This window comes from Dendrobates tinctorius, unplaced genomic scaffold (assembly GCF_039654945.1).
Source record: "Dendrobates tinctorius isolate UK_male_01 unplaced genomic scaffold, ASM3965494v1 ptg000075l, whole genome shotgun sequence".
Classification (NCBI taxonomy): domain Eukaryota; kingdom Metazoa; phylum Chordata; class Amphibia; order Anura; family Dendrobatidae; genus Dendrobates; species Dendrobates tinctorius.
Genome location: NW_027361743.1, coordinates 31423431 through 31445456, shown reverse-complemented (window position 1 = coordinate 31445456; position 22026 = coordinate 31423431). Strand labels below are relative to the sequence as shown.

The window sequence follows — 22026 nt, the reverse complement described above, 5'->3', positions numbered from 1 at the left end:
GTGACATCATAATGAGGGGCGGGGCTTGATACGCACACACTTTTTCCCCATTATGTAGACAGGGGCAAAATTTTTTGGTGAATTGGAACGCGCGGGGTTAAAATTTCGCCTCACAACATAGCCTAGGACACTCTCGGAGTCCAGACGTGTGACTGTGTCAAATTTTGTGGCTGTAGCTGCGACGGTGCGGATGCCAATCCCGGAAATACACATACACACACACTTTGAGCTTTATATATTAGATTACAGCCCTATCTGCCTGTGAGATGGAAGCTGAGAGGAACCTGCTGATTTATGAGTTCTAAGCAAACACAGCTCTGCAGTGAGATCAGGAGAGCAGAGAGTGGCCATTACACATCACACCGGTAACCATTACACATCACACTGGTAACACTCATAACTATTACACATCTCACTGGTAACTTATCCTTCATGTAAAGTAATCTCTGGAGGCAGATTCTCATGTAGATCTATGTCCAGCCTATAGATCTTAACAGCTCATTTACATATATGAAACGTGGATTTCTTTGGAATAAGAAATCAGATTGCAGTGCAGATATCAAGGTATCATGTTACTCAGCTTCCTATGACCTGTGCCCCTATAGACGACTTAGGAGAATTGATCCTTTCAAGTGCCGGCGGCAGTGCCGGCCGGGTATTGAGACGCGAGTCTCGTGCGAGTTTCTCGCAAGTGTGACCCCGGCCTAACAGGTTCCCTTCGTCCATGCAAGAGCTTTGTTGCTCTGTTTTAATGATCAGACAGAGTTATGGCGACTTTAGTGTTGTTCACTGAAATTGATGGAATCTTTCACTGTTTACTTTCTGCAGTTGCTGTCTTCTTAACCTTATTAATGGTCACCAAACAAAGCGGGACGCCATTTGATTGCTATTTAATCAGAAGGGTTGCAGACAAAGACAAATCTGGATCTGGATTAGAGGTTTGTGTTCATTTTCTGCTGTATTTTTGTTGCAATGAATTGTTGTTCAGTATGGCAAAATAAAACTCCCCAACACCTTTCTGAGCAACCTTTTTAGTTTAGCTCACGCTTTCCATGAAGGCCGTGGCCAAACTACGCCTATTAGCATTCCATAACTGGGAGAATAAAGCTTTCACAAACCTACACAACCATCTTAGGCCAATAGAAAAATGTCTTTAAATTATGCACTCTTTCATCGCAGTATATAATTTAAAAGGGACCTGTTTTAAAAATGTGTTTCCCATGAAGTAACAAATCTGGATCACTTTTTCGCATAACACTGTATTGCACATTTCTCTGCTATTCCACCTGAACAATTATGACTAAATGGACAAGTGGGTGTAACCCCATGTGAACAGGGTGTGTCTCTGCACAGTCTGATATTGTCAGCACCTGATTGGACAATATCCCGGTGTGCAGGGGTATACCCCAAACTTCTAACACCCAGTTGTGAACTTATTCATAAATTTTCATGGAAGGGATCAACACAGCACAAAAATCTAAGGAAAGATGCTTCACTAATATTATTTCACAAAGAATACAAGTACGTACCTAGAATGGATATGTGAGCTAATTTTACAACAAAAGAGTTTGCACAGTATTGAAAATATATTTTAGACCGGGTGAGCCTGATGCACTTACTTTGAAAATCTATAGCTGACTGGCTGTATAATCATAATTGAATGTTCAAACTAAGCCCCCCCATCTAGTGTCCCTCTTGCCTGCAGACGCTGAGATCTCACACTTCTCAGTATAAGCTGCAGCCATCAGGCTGGATGAGCAGAGGTTAAATACACTTGGATTTTACAGCCAGTCGGATATGAATTTTCAAAGTAAGTTCATCAGAATCAGATTAGACACACCCTAATCCGCACAAAGAATTGACATGCTGCGGATTTGAACCCGCAGCAAATCCGCATGGAAAAATCCACAGCATGTGCCCAGCATTTTTCAGTTTACCATTGAAAACAATGGTACTGTACAGCGCACCTAAATCTGCTGTGGACCCGCAGAGCCTGAAACGCTGCGGATCCACAGCAGAATCCGTGTGCACATAGCCTAAGCGTCCTAATGGTTTTATAATCTCAATAAATTACTTTGAGAACGTGAAGAAAACCCAACATGCCCAATGGCAGCATAAATATGTACCTGGAGATTGTTCTCTACCTACTGAGAAGTTGCATAAAATCTAACGATTTGTAAAACTAGATGTTCCATAAAAATTCTTTTTAAATCCGGTTCCATCCATCGTTGGCGAGGAAGACGTGTGGACAAAGATTTTACAAATGTTCAATTTTTAAAGGGGTCGTCTAAACTTCAGCCTTCAGGAACACTTCACTGTCCTGCCTCCCTGCTTCCTGCTTCCCAGACCGTGGTGCGTTCCTGAAAATTGGCAATTCAGACCAGTATTATAGCTGCACCGCTGGTCCGATCTGTGCACTCTCCAGGCAGCATTACCTCAGAGGAGCTCATCCAGCCAGCTTCAGAGCAGCGCTTACAAGCTCTATAGAAAAGAGCTGGTAAGTGCTGCCCTCTCACCCACCGGCCACTACTGATAAACTTCAGAGGTGCTTGTTTTTGAATGCACATTGCAATTTTATCCATTCGTGAAGATGAGACAATGCCTTTATGTGACCTGTAAAAGAGACTGAAAATGTAGAAACTTTATACTGGTTTGTCATTGTTGCAGAGTATCAAGTATCCAGTAACTAAGCATGTATACAGGAGAAATAGCAAAGCGCATTGACCAAAAGTGATAAAGAATGTCATCTATAATAACCTCACATCTGATCCCGGTCACAAAACAATAGATTGCTATAAAAATCTACGGTGATGAATAAATGCTTCCACGCATATCAGACATTGAAACCCAACACATACCTGCCTGCTACGAGTAGGCAAGAGGAGCAGATGCATGTCATGTTTCTGCGGTTTACGTGTGCAGAATACTTCCCGTGCTTGACATACCTGAAAACAGAATTTGGGAAGCAGAACTGTGACAACCACAAAGAGCTGTAAGTCAGTGCAGAAGCCACTGAGGAGATAGCATGACGGCATGGTTTACAAACAAGTGACCAAAGTTTCCATAAGGAACCATACCGTTAAAGAGGTTATCTGAGACATTGCTTATTTTTTGCTATGGTGCTAAGAACTTAAAGGCAGGTAGTTGATAACTACCTTAGTGTTCCGCCCGGCACCCATCTGTGCCGGCTCAGAGTGGTCATGGGCCGCTCCTGTCGGCGATTCTGCAGCTCCTTCTGATGTCACGTCGACAGAGCAGCTTCATCTTTTCTACTCTGCTCTGTTGATGGGGTTTAAATGCCAATTTCATGCTGATTGACAGTCAGTTCCTCGCCTTACTGCAGAAAACCTGGTGTCTATCAGCATAATATTGGCAGTGAAGCACTGTCGACAGGGCAGCCTGAAAGAGGAAGAGCTGCTTTGTTCACGTGAGATCAAATGAAGCAGCAGAATCGCCAGCATGAGCGGCCTGTGAGCACTCTCAGCCGGCAGAAATCGGCAATGGGTAGAATAGGCGGGTAGTTTGCACCTAACTAACTATAAGATCTTATCCCCTGAGCTAATCTTGGATAACTGTTCTAAAGGACCCCATTTTTTAAAGTTTTAACTATTGATAATTCTGCTTTTTAAATACGATGTCAATAGAAAGTATAATTTCAGTCTATAGTGATGTGTGTATGGATGTGTGTGAATGGATCATGGAGGGATGGATGGATGAGTGAGGGATGGATGGATGGATAAGGGATGGATGGATGAGAGAAGAATGGATGGATGAGGGAGGGATGATGGACAGATGGATGAGGGATGGATGGATGGATGGATGGATGATGGATGAATGGATGAGTGAGGAAGGGATGGATGGATAAGGGATGGATGGATGGATAAGGGATGGATGGATGAGAGAAGAATGGATGGATGAGGGAGGGATGATGGACAGATGGATGAGGGAGGGATGGATGGATGGATGGATGATGGATGAATGGATGAGGGAGGAAGGGATGGATGGATTAGGGAGGGATGGATACACACAGCACATTATACTCACCTTTGTAGAAGCCTTTTTCTTCCTGGTTCATTCAATCACCTGAATCATTCTCCACACCAGGGGCGGACACAGAGTGCAGAGGGCCCCTGTGCAAGAAATCTTCCCGGGCCCCCCCCAATACTGCAACAAATTTAAAAGGAACCTGTCACCCCCCCCCATAGGTGTTTTTAAGTAAAACAGCCACATTGTGCAGCACTAATGCTGCTTTCTGTCAAGGTGGCTCTTTTATTTAGCGTCCCTTCCACCGCAGAAATAATCGTTTTTAAAATTGGTCAGACATACCTGATATTTGTCAGGGGGGCAGGTCTTTCCCCATCTGAGAGAGACGCCTCACATCCATCACTCATGTATTCCTACATTGTGTCTCCGCCTCCAAATCTTTATTTTCAAATCCTGGCGCCTGCGCTGTACTATGTAATCTTGTTTACTGTCGCCCATCCTCTGTCATGACGTCGGCGGCCAGAGATCCGGCCCCGCAGTCGCTTATGGTTTATTCACACTGCGGGGCAGGAATCTTTGGCATGTGCAGTAGTTATCTGCGTCCGAGATTCCCAGCCCCGCAGTCTCTGCAAGGTACCCTAAATAAAAGAGCCACCTTGACAGAATGCGGCATTAGTGCTGCAGAAGGTGGCTCTTTTACTTAAAAACGCCTGCGGGGGGGTGACAGGTTCCCTTTAAGTAAACATATAGGTTGTATGAGCATGGGACTATGGGATGGAGGATAATCATTATAATTTGTTATAACTAACCACAGTTAGTCACTATGCCCGGGCAACGCCAGGCTCTTTAGGTAGTATTTTTATAAACAGCATAGAATGAATTGAATTGCAATGCAAAGAAGCAGTGTTATCACTCACCAGTCTGCAAATGTTGGCTGTAATCCTGCTGTATGGAGGCAGAATGGGGTTTTAGGCCTGTAGTATAATGATCCCTGGCTTTAACTTATATATATATATATATATATATATATATATATATAGGGTAAGTAATAGTCTTCACCATAGCGTATAGCATCAAGAACACAATCTGTCAAAGGACACTGTCCGCAGTGTTGGAGGAGGACACGGTGATGGATCTGAAGCATTCCCTGAAGTGCCTCTATGGTTCCGTCACAATCTCTTCCTGAAATTACCTAATTTCCGGTCAGCTTCTAGCACGTCACTTCCGGTGGAACGTCACGTGCGAATTTTAAAGTGCTCCTCGGGGCTCCGCCGTGTACTCCTGTGTCCGCGGGAAAAGTAAGCTCCCAGCCGGGGCAGTGAGGCAGACTCTCTCTCAAAATCGGGACTGTCTCGCTGAGAGGTATGCTCCCCACCATACACCTTGTACACATATGGCTCCACACACCACATACACACACGGTTCCGCTTTTTATGCCTCGTACACACACGGTTCCACTCTGTACACCTCGCACACACACGGCTCCCCTCAGTACACACATGGCTCCACTCCGTAAAACTCGTACACATGCGGCTCTGCTCCATACACCATGTACACACGTGGCCACGCTCCGTAAACCTTGTACACACATGGCTCCGCTCTGTTAATCCTTGTACACTTGCGGCTTTGCTCCATACACCTTGTACACATACAGCTCCACTCCGTACACCTCGCACACACGCGGCTCCGCTCCGTACACATCGTACACACACACAGCTCCGCTCTGTTCACATCTCTGCTCCGTACAGCTCGTACACGTGCGGCTCTGCTCCGTACACCTGATACACGTGCGGCTCTGCTCCTTACAACTCATACACGAGCGGCTCTGCTCCGTACACACACACGGCTCCGCTCCGTACACATCTCTGCTCCGTACACCTCGCACATGTGCTGCTCCACTCTGTACACCTCGCACACGTGCGGCTCTGCTCCATACACACACGCGCGGCTCCGCTCTGTACACCTCGTACACACGCGCGGTTCTGCTCCATACGCACACGGCTCCGCTCCGTACACACACGGCTCAGCTCCGTGCACCTCGTACACGCGCGGCTCCGCTCCGTACACCTCGTACACACACGGTTCAGCTCCGTACACTTCGTATACACATGGCTCCGCTCCGTGCACCTCGTACACACAAACGGCTCAGCTCCGTACACCTCGTACACACACACGACTCTGCTCCGTGCACCTCACACACACTCGGCTCCACTCCGTACACCTGACACACACACACAGGTCCACTCCGTACACCTTGTACACACACGGCTCCGATCCGTACACCTCGTACACACACAGCTCTGCTACATCCACCCTGTAAACTCCCCTAACCCCACGCATAAACTTACTTCCCCTCATCCAGCACAATGACAACCAGCACAGCAGAGTCCTGCATAAAACAAGGGCTAGGGCTGTGCACAGGACCTGTGATGATGTCACAGGAGGGTAGGAGTCAGGGGTCACATGATCAGGGGGCCCTGACTCCTTCCTTCCCTCCTGTGACTTCATCAATTACAACAAGCCTCTTGCACAACCACAGCACCAGCGTGCAGAGGCTAAATTGTAGGTGCTGCGGGTAGAGGAGCGCATAATGCCGCCCCCTGCTGCCTGCCGCTTGAGCAGCTGGCTCAACTCAAATCATTATAGCTGCGCCCCTGCGTGCGGTGCTGGAGGGGCCCCCTGTTATGAACTCATTTTCTGCTCCATCAGTTGAGAGTTCTCCTTCCGTTCTCCCTCTGGTGGTGACAGGAGGTAGTGAGGTTGGTTTAAGTGGTAATGATCTGCCACCTGATGAGGAGGATAACGATTGTATCTCTGGAGTATCAGACTGGATATAAGACAGCCGACGCCCTATCCTGGTGCTGGTGATTCAGTCTGCTTCTCAGGTCTTGGACTTCAGCTCTCTTCCAGTCTTCTCAAGTTAAGTTTGTTTTTTGCTAATGTTCACACTTGCGCTTGTTGGTCAATTCAGTTTCTTGTGTGATCAGCCTGCCCCTGCTGGGGCTATGCTGAATTTCCACTCCTATTTATCTGTATTTGCCAATCTGCCTTTTTTGTCCCTTATTAGATTGGCCTCTTTTTGCTCTGTCTCAGAATATTTCAGAGTGCTGATATAGTGGGAGAAGTCATAGAATCATAGAATCATAGAATCATAGAATCGTAGAGTTGGAAGGGACCTCCTGGGCCATCTGGTCCAACCCCCTGCTCAAAGCAGGATTCGCTAAATCATCCCAGTCAGATGTCTGTCCAGCCTCTGTTTGAAGACTTCCATTGAAGGAGAACTCACCACTTCTCGTGGCAGCCTGTTCCACTCATTGATCACTCTAACTGTCAAAAAGTTTTTTCTAATATCTAATCTGTGTCTCTTCCCATTCAGTTTCATCCCATTGCTTCTAGTCTTTCCTTGTGCAAATGAGAATAAAGTTGATCCTTCTACAATGTGACAGCCCTTTAGATATTTGTAGACAGCTATTAAGTCTCCTCTCAGTCTTCTCTTTTGCAAACTAAACATTCCCAAATCCTGCAACCTTTCCTCATAAGACAGGGTTTGCAGACCGGTCACCATTCTGGTCGCTCTTTTCTGAACTTGCTCCAGTTTGTTGATGTCTTTTTTAAAATGTGGTGCCCAAAACTGGACACAATATTCCAGATGAGGTCTGACCAAAGAGGAGTAGAGGGAAATAATGACTTCACGTGATCTAGACTGTATGCTTCTGTTAATACATCCTAGAATTGCATTTGCCTTTTTTGCTGCTGCATCACACTGTTGACTCATATTCAGTCTGTGATCTATTAGTATACCCAAGTCTTTTTCACATGTGCTGTCACTTAGCCCTATTCCTCCCATTCTATATATGCTTTTTTCATTTTTATTGCCCAGATGTAGTACTTTGCATTTCTCCCTGTTAAAAACCATTCTGTTAGTTGCTGCCCACTTCTCCAGTTTATTTAAATCTTTTTGAATCCTCTCTCTCTCTTCTCTAGTATTAGCTATCCCTCCTAGCTTTGTGTCATCAGCAAATTTAATCAGTTTACCCTCAATTCCTTCATCTAAATCGTTGATAAAGATGTTGAACAATACAGGGCCCAGGACAGAGCCCTGTGGTACCCCACTTGAGACATTCTTCCAACTGGATGTGCAGCCATTTACGACCACTCTTTGGGTCCGATCACTAAGCCAGTTATGAATCCACCTAACAGTTGCCTTGTCCATTCCATACTTAGTCATTTTTTCAATAAGGATTGTATGAGAGACTTTGTCAAATGCTTTGCTGAAGTCAAGATATACTATATCTACAGCATTTCCTTGATCCACCCAATCAGTGATACCGTCATAGAAGGAAATTAAGTTAGTCTGACATGACTTATTAGTTAGAAACCCATGCTGACTCTGTTTAATCACTTCATTCTTATCCAGGTATTGACATACATGTTGTTTAATAATTTGTTCAAAGATCTTTCCTGGTATAGAAGTCAGACTCACCGGCCTATAGTTGCCTGGGTCCACCTTCTTCCCCTTTTTGAAGATAGGAACAACATTTGCTCTTCTCCAGTCTTCTGGCACTTCTCCTGTTCTCCAAGAATTTTCAAAGATTATGGAGAGGGGTTCAAAAATTTCTTCTGCTATCTCCTTCAGTACTCTGGGGTGTAATTCATCTGGACCTGGAGACTTGAATTCATTTAGGTTAGCTAAGTGTTTCCTCACTATCTTTCTGTTTATAGATATCCTGGATTCTTCTATTCCCTTAATAGGACAGTGAATAACAGTTGGTGTTGCATTTCCTTTCTGAGAGAAAACAGATGCAAAATAGGAATTTAAAAGTTCAGCCTTCTCAACATCCTGTCTTACCATTTCATCATTTTCATCCTGTAAAAATCCTATAGCATCTTTGACTTTTCTTTTACTTTTGACATATCCCCAAAATCCTTTATTATTGCTTTTGACATCTCTTGCAAGCCTCAGTTCATTTTCAGCTTTAGATAATCTGATTTGTGCCCTGCAGGTTCTGCAGACAGCATTATATTCTTCTTTAGATATGCCTCCCTCTTTCCATTTTATAAACATTTTTTTCTTCCTTTTTAGCATGTGCTTAAGTTCTGTGTTCATCCATCCTGGTTTCCTTAAATGCTTCCTATTCTTCCCTCTTTTCGGAATTGTTAACAACTGTGCTTTGAGAATTTCATTTTTCAAGATTTCCCATCCTTCCTGGACATTTTTGTCTTTAAGGATATCCAGCCATTGGATCCCTCCAATTCTCTTTCTGAATCCCTTAAAATCTGCCTTTCTGAAATCTAACCTTGACGTCTGAGTCTTCACAGGTCTTCCACCTCTAGTAATCCAAAATTCTAAAATAGCATGGTCGCTACCTCCTAGGGTCCCAGCCACTTTTACCTCCTCAACCATTTCCTCCCTGTTTATAAGGATTAGATCCAAGGTAGCAGTTCCCCTTGTTTTCTCCCTTACCTTTTGGAAGATAAAGTTGTCAGCAAGAGAGGATAAGAATTTCCTTGACCTGTTAGTTTTGCCTGAGAGAGATTCCCAACAAATGTCTGGATAGTTGAAATCTCCCATGACAACTATGTCATATTTTTTGGAGAACTTGGCCATCTGATGTCTAGTGACTTCAGGGTTAATTTTGCTATCAGAAGTGTTGGACATTATTTTGGTAGGTTTTTTTGGCAGATTGCAGACAGTGTCTTTCCTTTCCTGTCCTTTCTAGTTAGTCGGGCCCCATCGTTTGCTCAGCCTATTTTCCTGCCTTTGCATGTATTTTCATCTTGTTTCACCGTCAATACTTGTGGGGGGCTGTCTTTCCTTTGGGGTCTGCTCTGGGGCAGTTAGTTTTCCTCTTTTCCTGCTTTAGGCTTATGTAGCTCTCCGGTTGTGATGAGGCATCTAGGACCATCGTAGGAACGCTCCACGACTGCTGCTAGTTGTGTGGTTAAGATCAGGGATCTGCAATCTGCATAGTTACCAACTTCTCTGGTTTTCTGAGACTTAGCTTGTTTTTTTTCCTCCTCGGTGACCCATTAATAACAGAATCACCAGCCATACCGCAGATTCTAGGGTACTCAAAAGCAGGAAAGAACTGTTAAAGAAAAAGAAAAAAAGTGTCAGAATTTTTTTTTTAATTTATATTTTTTTCCTCTTTTTCTCTGCGGCCGTAGCAGGATTTTTTTTTTTTTCCTCTCCTAATGGAGATTAAGCAACTGTCTGATCGTGTGGAGCAACTTGCTGCTGAAGTACAGGGAATTTCCACCTACCTTATTCAGTCACATGCTGCTGAATGCAAGATTCCTACTTCCTGTCTAAATTTCTGAATTTTAAGAATAATTGTAAATTATTTCTTGCTTTGAAGCCTAACTCATCGGGGAGCTCTGTGCAGCAGGTTAAAATTGTCATCTCCTTGCTGCGCGGCGATCCCCAAGAAAGTGGGCGGTCCTTACTACCTGGAATGATAGTGCATTGGCAGCTCTCTTTCGGAAAGGTTTGTCAGAGACTGTAAAAGTTGTTATGGTGGGATTTCTTGTTCCCTCTGGTCTGGATGGCTCTATGTCATTAGCCATTCAAGTTGATCGGCGTTGGGCGCTGCCACCTTTTGAACAAATGTCTGTGTTTTTTCTGTGGAGACGCCTCTCATACTATTTCTGTCTGCCCTAAACGAGAGAAACATTTTGCACACACATTTGCTGTGGGCAGTATACAACCTAAGTTCCTTTTGGCAATTACTCTGATCTGCTCCTTGTCCACATTTTCCACTAAGGCTTTTGTGGATTCAGGAGCAGCTCTGAATCTGGTGGATTTGGACTTTGCTAAACATTGTGGTTTGTCCACAACGCCTATGAAGATGCCTATTCCTTTGAGGGATATTGATGCCATTCCTTTGGTGGAGAATAAACCTCAGTTTTGGACCCAGGTGATAATGCGAGTTGCCCCAGACCACCAAGAAAATTGTAAATTTTTGATGCTGCATAATTTGCATGATAATATTGTTCTGGGTTCCCCTGGTTGCAAACTCATAACCCAGTTTTGTATTGGAAATCTGTGTCTGTGGTGAGTTGGGGTTGTCAGTGTGTTCTTAGGGACGCTCCTGTTTTCTCCACCTCTCCTCAGTCTCATGATATTCCTGATTATCTGGCTGATTTCTCTGATGTATTTAGTGAGAGTAAGTCTGCGTCTTTGCCTCCTCATAGGAGTTATGCAATTGAGTTGATGCCTGGGTGTAAATTTCCCAAGGGTCGGCTTTTCAACTTATCTGTACCCGAACATGATGCTATGCGATCCTATATTAAGGAGTCATTGGAGAAGGGTCATATTAGGCCATCCTCGTCACCTTTAGGCGCTGTTTTTTTTTGTGGCCAAGAAAGATGGTTCATTAAGACCGTGCATTGATTATTGTTCCCTTAACAAGATGACGGTTAAATATCAGTACCCGTTACCTCTGATGTCTGATTTATTCTCCAGAGTTAAGAGTGCCTGCTGGTTTACTAAGCTTGACCTCAGGGGGGCGTATAGTCTTATTCATATCAAGCACGGGGATGAATGGAAGATGGCGTTTAATACTCCGGAGGGACATTTTGAGTACCTGGTGATGCCTTTTGGGCTCTCTAATGCCCCTTCTGTCTTCCAGTCCTTTATGAATGATATTTTCCGAGACTTTGTGGATAAGTTTTTGATCATCTATCTGGATGATATTTTGATCTTTTCTAGTGATTGGGATTCCCATGTGGAACATGTCCGGACTGTGTTCCGGATTTTGAGGGAGAATTCCCTGTTTGTTAAGGGATTGAAGTGCCTCTTTGGTGTACAGAGGATTTCATTTTTGGGATTTATCTTGTCTCCATCGACTATTGAAATGGACCCGGCCAAGGTACAGGCCATTTATGATTGGGTTCAGCCTACTTCTTTGAAGGCTCTCCAGAAGTTTTTGGGTTTTTCTAATTTCTATCGTAAATTTATAGGTAATTTTTCTAGTATTGTCAAACCACTGACTGATCTGACCAAGAAGGGAGCTGATGTGCTGAATTGGTCTCCTGAGGCTGTCTCAGCATTTCAGGAAGCTTAAGCGGAGATTTACTTCAGCTCCAGTTTTACGGCAACCTGATGTCTCACTTCCATTTCAAGTGGCGGTAGACGCTTCTGAGATTGGTGCAGGAGCTGTTTTGTCCCAAAAAGACCCTGCGACTTCTAAGATGAATCCCTGTGCCTTCTTTTCTCGAAAGTTTTCCCCATCTGAACGCAACTATGATGTGGGGAATCGGGAATTGTTGGCCATGAAATGGGCATTTGAGGAGTGGAGACATTGGTTGGAGGGAGCTAGACATCAATTTGTGGTCCTCACCGATCACAAGAATCTGATTTATCTGGAGTCGGCCAAACGCTTGCATCCTAGACAGGCTAGATGGGCCTTGTTTTTCACGCGTTTTAATTTTGTGGTCTCTTTTCTTCCGGGCACTAAGAATGTTAAGGCAGACGCCCTTTCTAGGAGTTTCTTTGCTGATTCTCTTAATGTGACCGAGCCTACTACTATCCTAGGTTAGGGGGTAGTTCTTTCTGCCATTTCGCCCGATTTGAGACGCAACCTGGAGGAATTTCAGGAGGATAAACCTGAGCGTTGCCCTATGGGAAGATTGTATGTTCCTGACCAGTGGAGAAAGAGAGTGATGTCTGAAGTCCATTGCTCCGCATTGGCTGGTCATCCAGGTATTTTTGATACCAGAGATTTAGTGAGTTGGTCCTTTCGTTGGCCTGCCTTATCTTGTGATGTCAGGAATTTTGTACAGTCCTGTGGGACTTGTTCTCGGTCTAAACCCTGTTCTCATTCTAGTGGGTTGCTGATGCCCCTGCCGGTGCCCAAGAGGCCATGGACCCATATCTCAATGGATTTTGTTTCTGATCTTCCTGTCTCTCAGAGAATGACTGTTATCTGGGTGATTTGTGATAGATTTTCGAAGATGGTCCATCTTGTACCACTCCCAAAGTTGCCATCTTCCGCTGAGTTGGTACCCTTGTTTTTACAACAGGTGGTTCAGTTACACGGGATTCCTGAGAACATTGTGTCAGATAGAGGGGTCCAGTTTGTTTCCAGATTCTGGAAAGCCTTTTAATAATAATAATAATAATAAATTTTATTTTTATAGCGCCGACATATTCCGCAGCACTTTACATTTCAGAGGGGATTTGTACAGACAATAGACATTACAGCATAACAATAATCACATACAGTAGATTATAACAAATACCAAGAGGAATGAGGGCCCTGCTCGCAAGCTTACAGTCTATGAGGAAAGAGGTAGACACGAAAGGTGGGTGGTAACAGTTGCCCTGATTGTATGGACCAGCCATAATATTAAGTGTGTGACAGTACAGACACAGAGGGCTAATGGATGCATAAAGCATGTGGGAACATGATGCGGGAAATCTGGTTATGGTAAAACTTTTGGCTGTGCCACACAGGGATAGATTAGGTTAATGTGGTGAGGCGATAGGCCAGTCTGAATAAATGTGTTTTCAGGGCACGCTTAAAATTGTGGGGATTGGGGACTAATCGCATTGACCTGGGAAGTGCATTCCAAAGAATTGGCGTGGCACGTGTAAAGTCTTGGAGACGGGAGTGGGAGGTTCTGACTATTGAGGATACTAACCTCAGGTCATCAGCAGAACGGAGGGCGCGGGTAGGGTGGTATACTGAAACAAGGGAGGAGATGTAGGGTGGTGCTGAGCCATGGAGGGCTTTGTGGGTGAGGGTAATAAGTTTATACTGAATTCTGGAGTGGATGGGTAGCCAGTGTAATGACTGGCACAAGGTAGAGGCATCGGTGTAACGATTGGTGAGGAAGGGTTGAGTTGAGCGAAACGGGTCGAAAAAATTCAAAAGTCGCCGACTTTTGGCAAAGTCGGGTTTCATGAAACGAAACCCGACCCTAGGATGAGGTCGGCCACGAGGTCGGCGACTTACGCGCCAAAGTCGCGTTTCAAAAGTTTGTTTTGCGCTCTTTTTCAGCCAATCAGGATCCACGGACACTGTGGGCAACGTGATGAACTAGGCACGGGTCACCACCATCTTTCAGAAGGGCATGCAAGTGATTGGCTTGCTTTGGTGGGCGTCACAGGGGGTATAAAAGGGCGTGCACGCCGACCGCCATCTTACTTCTGCCGATCTTAGTATAGGGAGAGGTTGCTGCTGATTCTGTAGGGAGAGCGTTAGGCAGGGAAGAAGACAAAAAAACTGCTTCTGCTGCTAGCGATTTGGCCTGCACAACACACAAGTCACTGTGTGTGAGTGCAAGGGGAGGCTATATTGTGGTGTATCAGTGGTGTTGGTTGTTGGGCTGCCTTTTAAGGCTTCCTGACACGCTGGCATTGCTGTTTACCCACTGCTCCACAAACTGCTTTTTTAAAAGCAATCCAATCTCCCTTATCCTCTAGTCACTTTTGTCACAGCTGTGCCATCGAGCCTGTCACATAGCGCTCAGATATCAGTGGGCCTCACACAATCCACAAGTGTCCAGTGTCCAAAAGTGTGCGCAGAGATTCAAAATCTCCATTATCCTCTCGTCACTTTGGTCACAGGCAGCTGTGCCATCGAGCATGTCACATAGCGCTCAGATATCAGTGGGCCTCACACAATCCACAAGTGTCCAGTGTCCAAAAGTGTGCGCAGAGATTCAAAATCTCCATTATCCTCTTGTCACTTTGGTCACAGGCAGCTGTGCCATCGAGCGTGTCACATAGTGCTCAGATATCAGTGGGCCTCACACAATCCACAAGTGTCCAGTGTCCAAAAGTGTGCGCAGAGATTCAAAATCTCCATTATCCTCTCGTCACTTTGGTCACAGCTGTGCCATCGAGCCTGTCACATAGCGCTCAGATATCAGTGGGCCTCACACAATCCACAAGTGTCCAGTGTCCAAAAGTGTGCGCAGAGATTCAAAATCTCCATTATCCTCTCGTTACTTTGGTCACAGGCAGCTGTGCCATCGAGCCTGTCACATAGCGCTCAGATATCAGTGGGCCTCACACAATCCACAAGTGTCCAGTGTCCAAAAGTGTGCGCAGAGATTCAAAATCTCCATTATCCTCTCGTCACTTTGGTCACAGGCAGCTGTGCCATCGAGCGTGTCACATAGCGCTCAGATATCAGTGGGCCTCACACAATCCACAAGTGTCCAGTGTCCAAAAGTGTGCGCAGAGATTCAAAATCTCCATTATCCTCTCGTCACTTTGGTCACAAGCAGCTGTGCCATCGAGCGTGTAACATAGCGCTCAGATATCAGTGGGCCTCACACAATCCACAAGTGTCCAGTGTCCAAAAGTGTGCGCAGAGATTCAAAATCTCCATTATCCTCTCGTCACTTTGGTCACAGCTGTGCCATCGAGCCTGTCACATAGCGCTCAGATATCAGTGGGCCTCACACAAAAACCGCTGTCCCCTGTGGACCCTGCATCCACCACATTAACCCAGTGCGCAGTGATGGACACGTAACGGCCCTGGCCATGCCGACTGGACCATGCATCAGTTGTGAGGTGCACCTTTCCGCTCACTGACTGCTTGAGTGCATGGACAATGCGGTCTTTCACATGATGGTGGAGGGCTGGGATGGCTTTGCGAGAGAAGAAGTGGCGACTGGGTAGGTCTGCCTGTGACCAGCTGCCTGTGACCAAAGTGACGAGAGGATAATGGAGATTTTGAATCTCTGCGCACACAGATTAGGTTAATGTGGTGAGGCGATAGGCCAGTCTGAATAAATGTGTTTTCAGGGCACGCTTAAAATTGTGGGGATTGGGGACTAATCGCATTGACCTGGGAAGTGCATTCCAAAGAATTGGCGTGGCACGTGTAAAGTCTTGGAGACGGGAGTGGGAGGTTCTGACTATTGAGGATACTAACCTCAGGTCATCAGCAGAACGGAGGGCGCGGGTAGGGTGGTATACTGAAACAAGGGAGGAGATGTAGGGTGGTGCTGAGCCATGGAGGGCTTTGTGGGTGAGGGTAATAAGTTTATACTGAATTCTGGAGTGGATGGGTAGCCAGTGTAATGACTGGCACAAGGTAGAGGCATCGGTGTAACGATTGGTGAGGAAGGGTTGAGTTGAGCGAAACGGGTCGAAAAAATTCAAAAGTCGCCGACTTTTGGCAAAGTCGGGTTTCATGAAACGAAACCCGACCCTAGGATGAGGTCGGCCACGAGGTCGGCGACTTACGCGCCAAAGTCGCGTTTCAAAAGTTTGTTTTGCGCTCTTTTTCAGCCAATCAGGATCCACGGACACTGTGGGCAACGTGATGAACTAGGCACGGGTCACCACCATCTTTCAGAAGGGCATGCAAGTGATTGGCTTGCTTTGGTGGGCGTCACAGGGGGTATAAAAGGGCGTGCACGCCGACCGCCATCTTACTTCTGCCGATCTTAGTATAGGGAGAGGTTGCTGCTGATTCTGTAGGGAGAGCGTTAGGCAGGGAAGAAGACAAAAAAACTGCTTCTGCTGCTAGCGATTTGGCCTGCACAACACACAAGTCACTGTGTGTGCAGTGCAAGGGGAGGCTATATTGTGGTGTATCAGTGGTGTTGGTTGTTGGGCTGCCTTTTAAGGCTTCCTGACACGCTGGCATTGCTGTTTACCCACTGCTCCACAAACTGCTTTTTTAAAAGCAATCCAATCTCCCTTATCCTCTAGTCACTTTTGTCACAGCTGTGCCATCGAGCCTGTCACATAGCGCTCAGATATCAGTGGGCCTCACACAATCCACAAGTGTCCAGTGTCCAAAAGTGTGCGCAGAGATTCAAAATCTCCATTATCCTCTCGTCACTTTGGTCACAGGCAGCTGTGCCATCGAGCATGTCACATAGCGCTCAGATATCAGTGGGCCTCACACAATCCACAAGTGTCCAGTGTCCAAAAGTGTGCGCAGAGATTCAAAATCTCCATTATCCTCTTGTCACTTTGGTCACAGGCAGCTGTGCCATCGAGCGTGTCACATAGTGCTCAGATATCAGTGGGCCTCACACAATCCACAAGTGTCCAGTGTCCAAAAGTGTGCGCAGAGATTCAAAATCTCCATTATCCTCTCGTCACTTTGGTCACAGCTGTGCCATCGAGCCTGTCACATAGCGCTCAGATATCAGTGGGCCTCACACAATCCACAAGTGTCCAGTGTCCAAAAGTGTGCGCAGAGATTCAAAATCTCCATTATCCTCTCGTTACTTTGGTCACAGGCAGCTGTGCCATCGAGCCTGTCACATAGCGCTCAGATATCAGTGGGCCTCACACAATCCACAAGTGTCCAGTGTCCAAAAGTGTGCGCAGAGATTCAAAATCTCCATTATCCTCTCGTCACTTTGGTCACAGGCAGCTGTGCCATCGAGCGTGTCACATAGCGCTCAGATATCAGTGGGCCTCACACAATCCACAAGTGTCCAGTGTCCAAAAGTGTGCGCAGAGATTCAAAATCTCCATTATCCTCTCGTCACTTTGGTCACAAGCAGCTGTGCCATCGAGCGTGTAACATAGCGCTCAGATATCAGTGGGCCTCACACAATCCACAAGTGTCCAGTGTCCAAAAGTGTGCGCAGAGATTCAAAATCTCCATTATCCTCTCGTCACTTTGGTCACAGCTGTGCCATCGAGCCTGTCACATAGCGCTCAGATATCAGTGGGCCTCACACAATCCACAAGTGTCCAGTGTCCAAAAGTGTGCGCAGAGATTCAAAATCTCCATTATCCTCTCGTCACTTTGGTCACAGGCAGCTGTGCCATCGAGCGTGTCACATAGCGATCAGATATCAGTGGGCCTCACACAATCCACAAGTGTCCAGTGTCCAAAAGTGTGCGCAGAGATTCAAAATCTCCATTATCCTCTCGTCACTTTGGTCACAGGCAGCTGTGCCATCGAGCGTGTCACATAGCGCTCAGATATCAGTGGGCCTCACACAATCCACAAGTGTCCAGTGTCCAAAAGTGTGCGCAGAGATTCAAAATCTCCATTATCCTCTCGTCACTTTGGTCACAGGCAGCTGTGCCATCGAGCGTGTCACATAGCGCTCAGATATCAGTGGGCCTCACACAATCCACAAGTGTCCAGTGTCCAAAAGTGTGCGCAGAGATTCAAAATCTCCATTATCCTCTCGTCAAATTGGTCACAGGCAGCTGTGCCATCGAGCCTGTCACATAGCGCTCAGATATCCGTGGGCCTCACACAATCCACAAGTGTCCAGTGTCCAAAAGTGTGCGCAGAGATTCAAAATCTCCATTATCCTCTCGTCACTTTGGTCACAGGCAGCTGTGCCATCGAGCATGTCACATAGCGCTCAGATATCAGTGGGCCTCACACAATCCACAAGTGTCCAGTGTCCAAAAGTGTGCGCAGAGATTCAAAATCTCCATTATCCTCTCGTCACTTTGGTCACAGGCAGCTGTGCCATCGAGTGTGTCACATAGCGCTCAGATATCAGTGGGCCTCACACAATCCACAAGTGTCCAGTGTCCAAAAGTGTGCGCAGAGATTCAAAATCTCCATTATCCTCTCGTCACTTTTGTCACAGGCAGCTGTGCCATCGAGCCTGTCACATAGCGCTCAGATATCAGTGGGCCTCACACAATCCACAAGTGTCCAGTGTCCAAAAGTGTGCGCAGAGATTCAAAATCTCCATTATCCTCTCGTCACTTTGGTCACAGGCAGCTGTGCCATCGAGCCTGTCACATAGCGCTCAGATATCAGTGGGCCTCACACAATCCAAAAGTGTCCACTGTCCACAAGTGTGTGCAGAAATTCTAAATCTCCCCTGTCCTATAGACACCTTGTACCTTGTTTTACATTACTATATAGTTTGTTGGATTTTGTCTACATTTCTACCAAAAATGAGGAAGGCTGGTGGAAGAGGCCGTGGAATTGGGCGGGGGTTGGCAGCTGGTAATGATGGTGTTGGTGGTGGATCTGATGGTAGTGGCAAGAGCAAAATAGGACCGAATGCAGGAGGTGCTGACCCTGCGTCATCGTCTGGCTACATAAGGCCTCGAACGCTTAGTTTTCTAGGAGTTGGCAAACCACTTTTAAAGGCAGAGCATCAGGAAAAAGTTTTGTCTTACATTGCTGACTCAGCCTCCAGCTCTATCGCCTCCTCTTCAGTTGTAAAAAGTAAAAGCACTGAGTTGTCATTGGAGGCTCATGTTCATGAACCACACCTTTCCTTGTGTCCTTCACCCCAACCAAGATTGAAGGATGACGCAGGCCATACTACTGATTACTCCATGGAGCTGTTTTCACATACCATGCCTGGATTATCAAGTGAAATGGTGAATTACCCAGGCCAAGATGAATCTGACATGGAGTGCACTGATGCACAGCCGCTGATGGATGATTCTGCTGGTACATTCACTCAGAGCACTACATTGTCCTCGCAGTGTACAGAGCCAGATTTTGACCCTGATGAGACTCAGGTGCCCCTTCCCGCACACTATACCACCATACACGGTGACACAGAGAAAGGTGCACATGACATAGAAGAGGAGGTGATGGATGACCCAGTTGTTGACCCAGATTGGCATCCATTGGGGGAAGAGGGTGCTGCTTCCAATAGCTCAGATGAGGAGCATCCACAGCAGACATCGACATCGCAACAGCTGTTATCTGGCAGGCCCGGAGCACTCCAAAGACAGGTTCCAAACATCAAAAGAGTTGCTGGACAGCTTGTCCAGAGGGTCAAAAGATCACAGCGTGCTAGGCCGCAAAATGTCTGCCAAAGTAGGAAGAGTGCAGTGTGGCACTTTTTTGAGCAAAATCCTCATGATCAGGCCAAGGTTATCTGTAAGAAGTGCGCAAAGACCTTTAGCCGAGGGAAAAATCTGAAAAATTTGAATACCAGTTGCATGCTTAGACATTTAACCAGCATGCACTTGCAAGCGTGGACACAACACCAAACCTCAAGTGCCACATGTGCAACTGATCACAACGAAGGTAGTCAGCAACGCTACATTGTTTCCCCCACTGTAAGCCCACCGGTTAGCACAGCAGCAAATGTTGAGGTGTCGTTGCAAGACCACAGCAGTCAGGGAATCCCACTGTTATATCAACGAAAGACTGATTCTAGGCCATCATAAAGAACACCAACTCCATCACCATCATCAACCCTCTCTCAGTCTGCCCTGTCCACCGCTACTTCCACCATATGCAGCTCTCAAGTCCAGCTCACCCTCCCAGACACTATGAGTAGGTCAAGAAAGTACTCAGTCTCTCATCCGCGTACACTGGGTTTGAACGCCCACATTGCCAAACTAATCTCGTTTGAGATGATGCCCTTTCGGTTGGTGGAAAGCACAGCTTTCCGCGAACTCATGGCCTATGCAGTACCACGCTATGACCTACCCAGTCGCCACTTCTTCTCTCGCAAAGCCATCCCAGCCCTCCACCATCATGTGAAAGACCGCATTGTCCATGCACTCAAGCAGTCAGTGAGCGGAAAGGTGCACCTCACAACTGATGCATGGTCCAGTCGGCATGGCCAGGGCCGTTACGTGTCCATCACTGCGCACTGGGTTAATGTGGTGGATGCAGGGTCCACAGGGGACAGCGGTGGTGGGACAGTGCTGCCTAGCCCACGGTATAGGAAACAGTTGGCTGTAGGCGTTCGACCCTCCTCCTCCTCCAGAAGCGAAAGCTCGTCCACAGAGCGCAGTCGTACGAGCACTCCATCTGCAGCTGCCACTGTTGCACATGATGTGTCCCCCTATCGAGCAGCTAGTGGAAAGCGTCAGCAGGCTGTGTTGCAGATGATGTGTTTAGGCGACAGACACACCGCCGAGGTGCTGGCCGAGTACTTGAAGCAACAAACTGAGTCATGGCTGGGCAGTGTACATCTTGAGACAGGCAAGGTAGTTAGTGATAACGGCCGTAATTTTGTGGCAGCCATAGCCCTTTCAAAACTCAGCCACATACCTTGCTTGGCTCACACCTTGAACCTGGTGGTGCAGTGCTTCCTCAAAAATTATCCGGAGTTAACAGCCCTGCTCCAGAAGGTGCGAAGACTGTGCGCACACATCCGCCGGTCGCCTGTACACTCCGTTCGTATGCAGAAGCTGCAGCGATTGCTCCACCTTCCCAACCACCGCCTCATTATCGACATTGCAACAAGGTGGAACTCCACCCTGCACATGGTGGAGCGGCTGTGCGAGCAGAGGCAGGCCATAATGCATTTGTGGGAGGATACACGGCCAGGCACTTTGAGAGCAGACATGGAGTTGACAGGCGTGCAGTGGTCGAAGCTGAAAGACCTTTGTAAAGTCCTTCAGTGTTTTGAGGAATGCACACGGCTGGTAAGCGCAGACGACGCCATCCTAAGCATGAGCATCCCACTTATGCGTCTGCTCATGCAAACTTTGACGCACCTTAAGGAGCAGGCGTCTGCAGCCAATGTTGATGAGGAGGAAGAGGAGGAGGGAATCCTTGATGACATTCAGCCACTGTCTGCTCAGGGACCTCTCCTGGACGAGGTGGAGGAAGAAGAGGAGGAGGAGGAGGATGATGGGGATGATTACTTAGGGGAGGAGGATGCATCTCGTGGGGCAAGTGAAAATGTTGGCGTGGCAAGGTCTGGTACAGGGTTTGTGCGTGACTGGAGGGATGTGGATTTGCCAGAAAGTGCTCCTCCACCCAGCACTCGCAGTGCATCATTGACACCGGGAACATTGGCCCACATGTCAGATTATGCCTTGCGGATCCTAAAAAGGGACCCCCGAATTGCCAAAATGATGAACGATGACGACTACTGGTTGGCCAGCATCCTGGATCCACGCTATAAAGGCAAATTACAAAACACCATGCCACAGGAGAACCTTGACCTAATATTGGCTAATAAACAAGCAACTCTGGTAAATCGGTTGCTTGAGGCATTCCCAGCACACAGCAGCGGTGATGGTTCTCACACGAGCCGTACGGGCCGGGGGCAGCTTGGCAGAGGTGTTCGTGGTGCACACAGCAGAAGTGGCGTTGGAGACAGGGGTTTCATGACAATGTTGTGGACTGATTTTTCAAATACCGCTCACACAAC

General features: G+C 46.8%; 1 protein-coding gene across 2 annotated transcripts in view; it reads left to right on the top strand.

Annotated features, from left to right (window-relative positions):
- The window catches only part of FLT3 (fms related receptor tyrosine kinase 3), a 178815-nt gene that overhangs the window by 31798 nt on the left and 124991 nt on the right, over positions 1-22026 (top strand). For both annotated transcript variants that reach the window (XM_073583146.1, XM_073583145.1), the window contains exon 2: positions 829-938. In XM_073583146.1, coding sequence (XP_073439247.1) covers positions 829-938 — 110 coding nt within the window. The remainder of the gene's footprint in view (positions 1-828; positions 939-22026) is intronic.